At 45.2% G+C, this 2,320-nt stretch overlaps 1 protein-coding gene across 1 annotated transcript; it reads left to right on the top strand.

Annotated features, from left to right (window-relative positions):
- Positions 1-1,033: 1,033 nt before the first annotated feature.
- Positions 1,034-1,927, top strand: MC2R (melanocortin 2 receptor). The gene has a single exon (XM_044241039.1). The coding sequence runs from the start codon at positions 1,034-1,036 to the stop codon at positions 1,925-1,927; it is 894 nt and encodes a 297-aa protein (XP_044096974.1).
- The last annotated feature ends 393 nt before the right edge of the window (positions 1,928-2,320 follow it).

Here is a 2,320-nt window from a genome sequence, read left to right as displayed (position 1 = left end):
GTTCTGTGGAAACCAGTTTTGGGGACTTTTGTTCTCTGGCAGCTTTTTGTGCCTTTTTGGAAGATCAGAGCAAAGGAAAATGTCTGCCCCCTATCAAGGGCCTGGGTTCTGTGGAAACCAGTTTTGGGGGCTTTGGTTCTCTGGCAGCTTTTTGTGCCTTTTTGGAAGATCAGAGCAAAGGAAAAGGTCTGCACCCAGATCTCTGCCCCAGGGGAGAGAAGCCACAGTCTACCCCTCTCTGAATCCTCCAAAACACACAGTCTCCCTTTCTGTAAGTGCTGCTGAAAACCAAAGCCTCCCAGAGGCTGTGCATGCCCTTAGCAACACTCTCAGAGGTCCATGCAGACCCCCCACTTGTCTCTGCCCCCTGTGCTTCCAAAACCATAAGGGATCCCAGCATGTGCAGGCATGGTTGGGCCCCATGGATGCCAGCAGTGGTGGTGGCCAGCCCCCGGGTCTGTGGGCACAGGTCTGCATGAGCAGCTGCCCTGGTCCCAGTGTATGGCCCTTCAGCTCCTGTATCATGTCTGAGTGCTGTTATCAGGCCCTTCCCAACACACCACCACCACTCTGCAAGATATCGCTGGCCCCCAGGTACAGGATGCTTTTGCACTGGTTTCCAGTGCAAACTTCCAGTGGCTAACTTCTGGTGGCTCCCTTACCCTTCTGTTTACCCTCTGGTATCTGTCCACATAGTCACAACTCCATCCTTTGTACCTCCTGACTAATTATCTTCTACCCCTGTAAGATCCAGGCATATAATCTTACAACCCAAGGTGATTTCATGGATGTTCAGAATGGCTTGGTAGGTATCCAGCTAAATTCAGGGGACCAGTTAAAATGGAGTCCCCAGCTCCTCTGCCATATTGCCCCTCCCTCTTTAAAAATATCTTTGATGTTGCTGTTTATTCTTTAGGTGGCCTGGTGATTTTTCCCTCAGACCTCCAGCAAGTAATACAAAGAAGAAAAGATTCTGAAGAATCAATCCAGCTTTCTGTCAAGTCAAAGTAACAACCTTGACTTAGCAGGAGAAATGAAGCACATTATCAATTTATATGAAAACATCAATGATACAGCAAGAAATAATTCAGACTGTCCTCATGTGATTTTGCCAGAAGAGATATTTTTTATAATATCCATCATTGGGGTTTTGGAAAATCTAATAGTCCTTCTGGCAGTGATCAAGAATAAGAATCTCCAGTCACCCATGTACTTTTTCATTTGTAGCTTGGCTATTTCGGATATGTTGGGCAGCCTATATAAGATCCTGGAAAATATCCTGATCATGTTAAGAAACATGGGTTATCTCAAGCCTCGTGGCAATTTTGAAACCACAGCAGATGATATTATCGACTGCCTGTTCATCCTCTCCCTCCTTGGCTCCATTTTCAGCCTGTCCATGATTGCAGCTGACCGCTACCTTACAATTTTCCATGCTCTGCAATACCACAGCATTGTGACCATGCGCCGTGCCATTATTGTCCTGATGGTCACCTGGACCGGGTGCATGGGCAGTGCCATTACCATGGTGATCTTCTCTCATCACATCCCCACAGTGATCACCTTCACATCGCTGTTCCCTCTGATGTTGGTTTTTATCCTGTGCCTTTATGTGCACATGTTCTTGCTTGCCCGTTCACATGCCAGGAAGACCTTGACCCTTCCCAGAGCCAACATGAAAGGGGCCATCACGCTGACCATCCTGCTTGGGGTCTTCATCTTCTGTTGGGCCCCCTTTGTTCTTCATGTTCTTTTAATGACATTTTGCCCAAATAATCCTTACTGTGCCTGCTACATGTCGCTCTTCCAGGTGAATGGCATGTTGATCATGTGTAATGCAGTCATTGACCCATTTATATATGCCTTCCGGAGTCCAGAACTCAGGGATGCATTTAAAAAGATGATCTTTTGTAGCAGGTACCAGTAGAATTGTTGGTCCCTGATTTTTAAAACCGTGGATAAATGCTGTCAAGTGACAGAAGAACATGACACACCAACAAAACTAATGCTTTTCAACCATCCTTTTCCTTCCTTAATGTGCACAAGGATTATTCCACTAACTAGTGTTTGTAATGCTTAGTCCTGTGTGAACAGTCTTGCTGTAGGTACAACTGTTATAAGTTAGAAAGACAAAATAATGTATTAAAAAGAATTACAGAATAAAAAACACAGACAACAAGTTTGCTGTTTGTGAGGTTTGAGAGCTTTGTGGTTTGAGGTTTGATAGGTTTGAGAGCTTTGTGCTAAGGTAAAATTTTGTTCTTCTATAGATATCTAGTAAGCCTATTGCTGGGGTTGCCTTTCCAAGCTTGAGGCCATT

This window comes from Neovison vison, chromosome 3 (genome assembly GCF_020171115.1).
Source record: "Neovison vison isolate M4711 chromosome 3, ASM_NN_V1, whole genome shotgun sequence".
Taxonomy (NCBI): Eukaryota; Metazoa; Chordata; class Mammalia; order Carnivora; family Mustelidae; genus Neogale; species Neogale vison.
Note: the sequence above shows the minus strand (reverse complement) of the source record. Positions and strands in the feature narration are given on the sequence as shown.

Bases quoted from the DNA above. Each gene is read 5' to 3' on its own strand.
- MC2R (XM_044241039.1), top strand. From the start codon at position 1,034: ATGAAGCACATTATCAATTTATATGAAAACATCAATGATACAGCAAGA.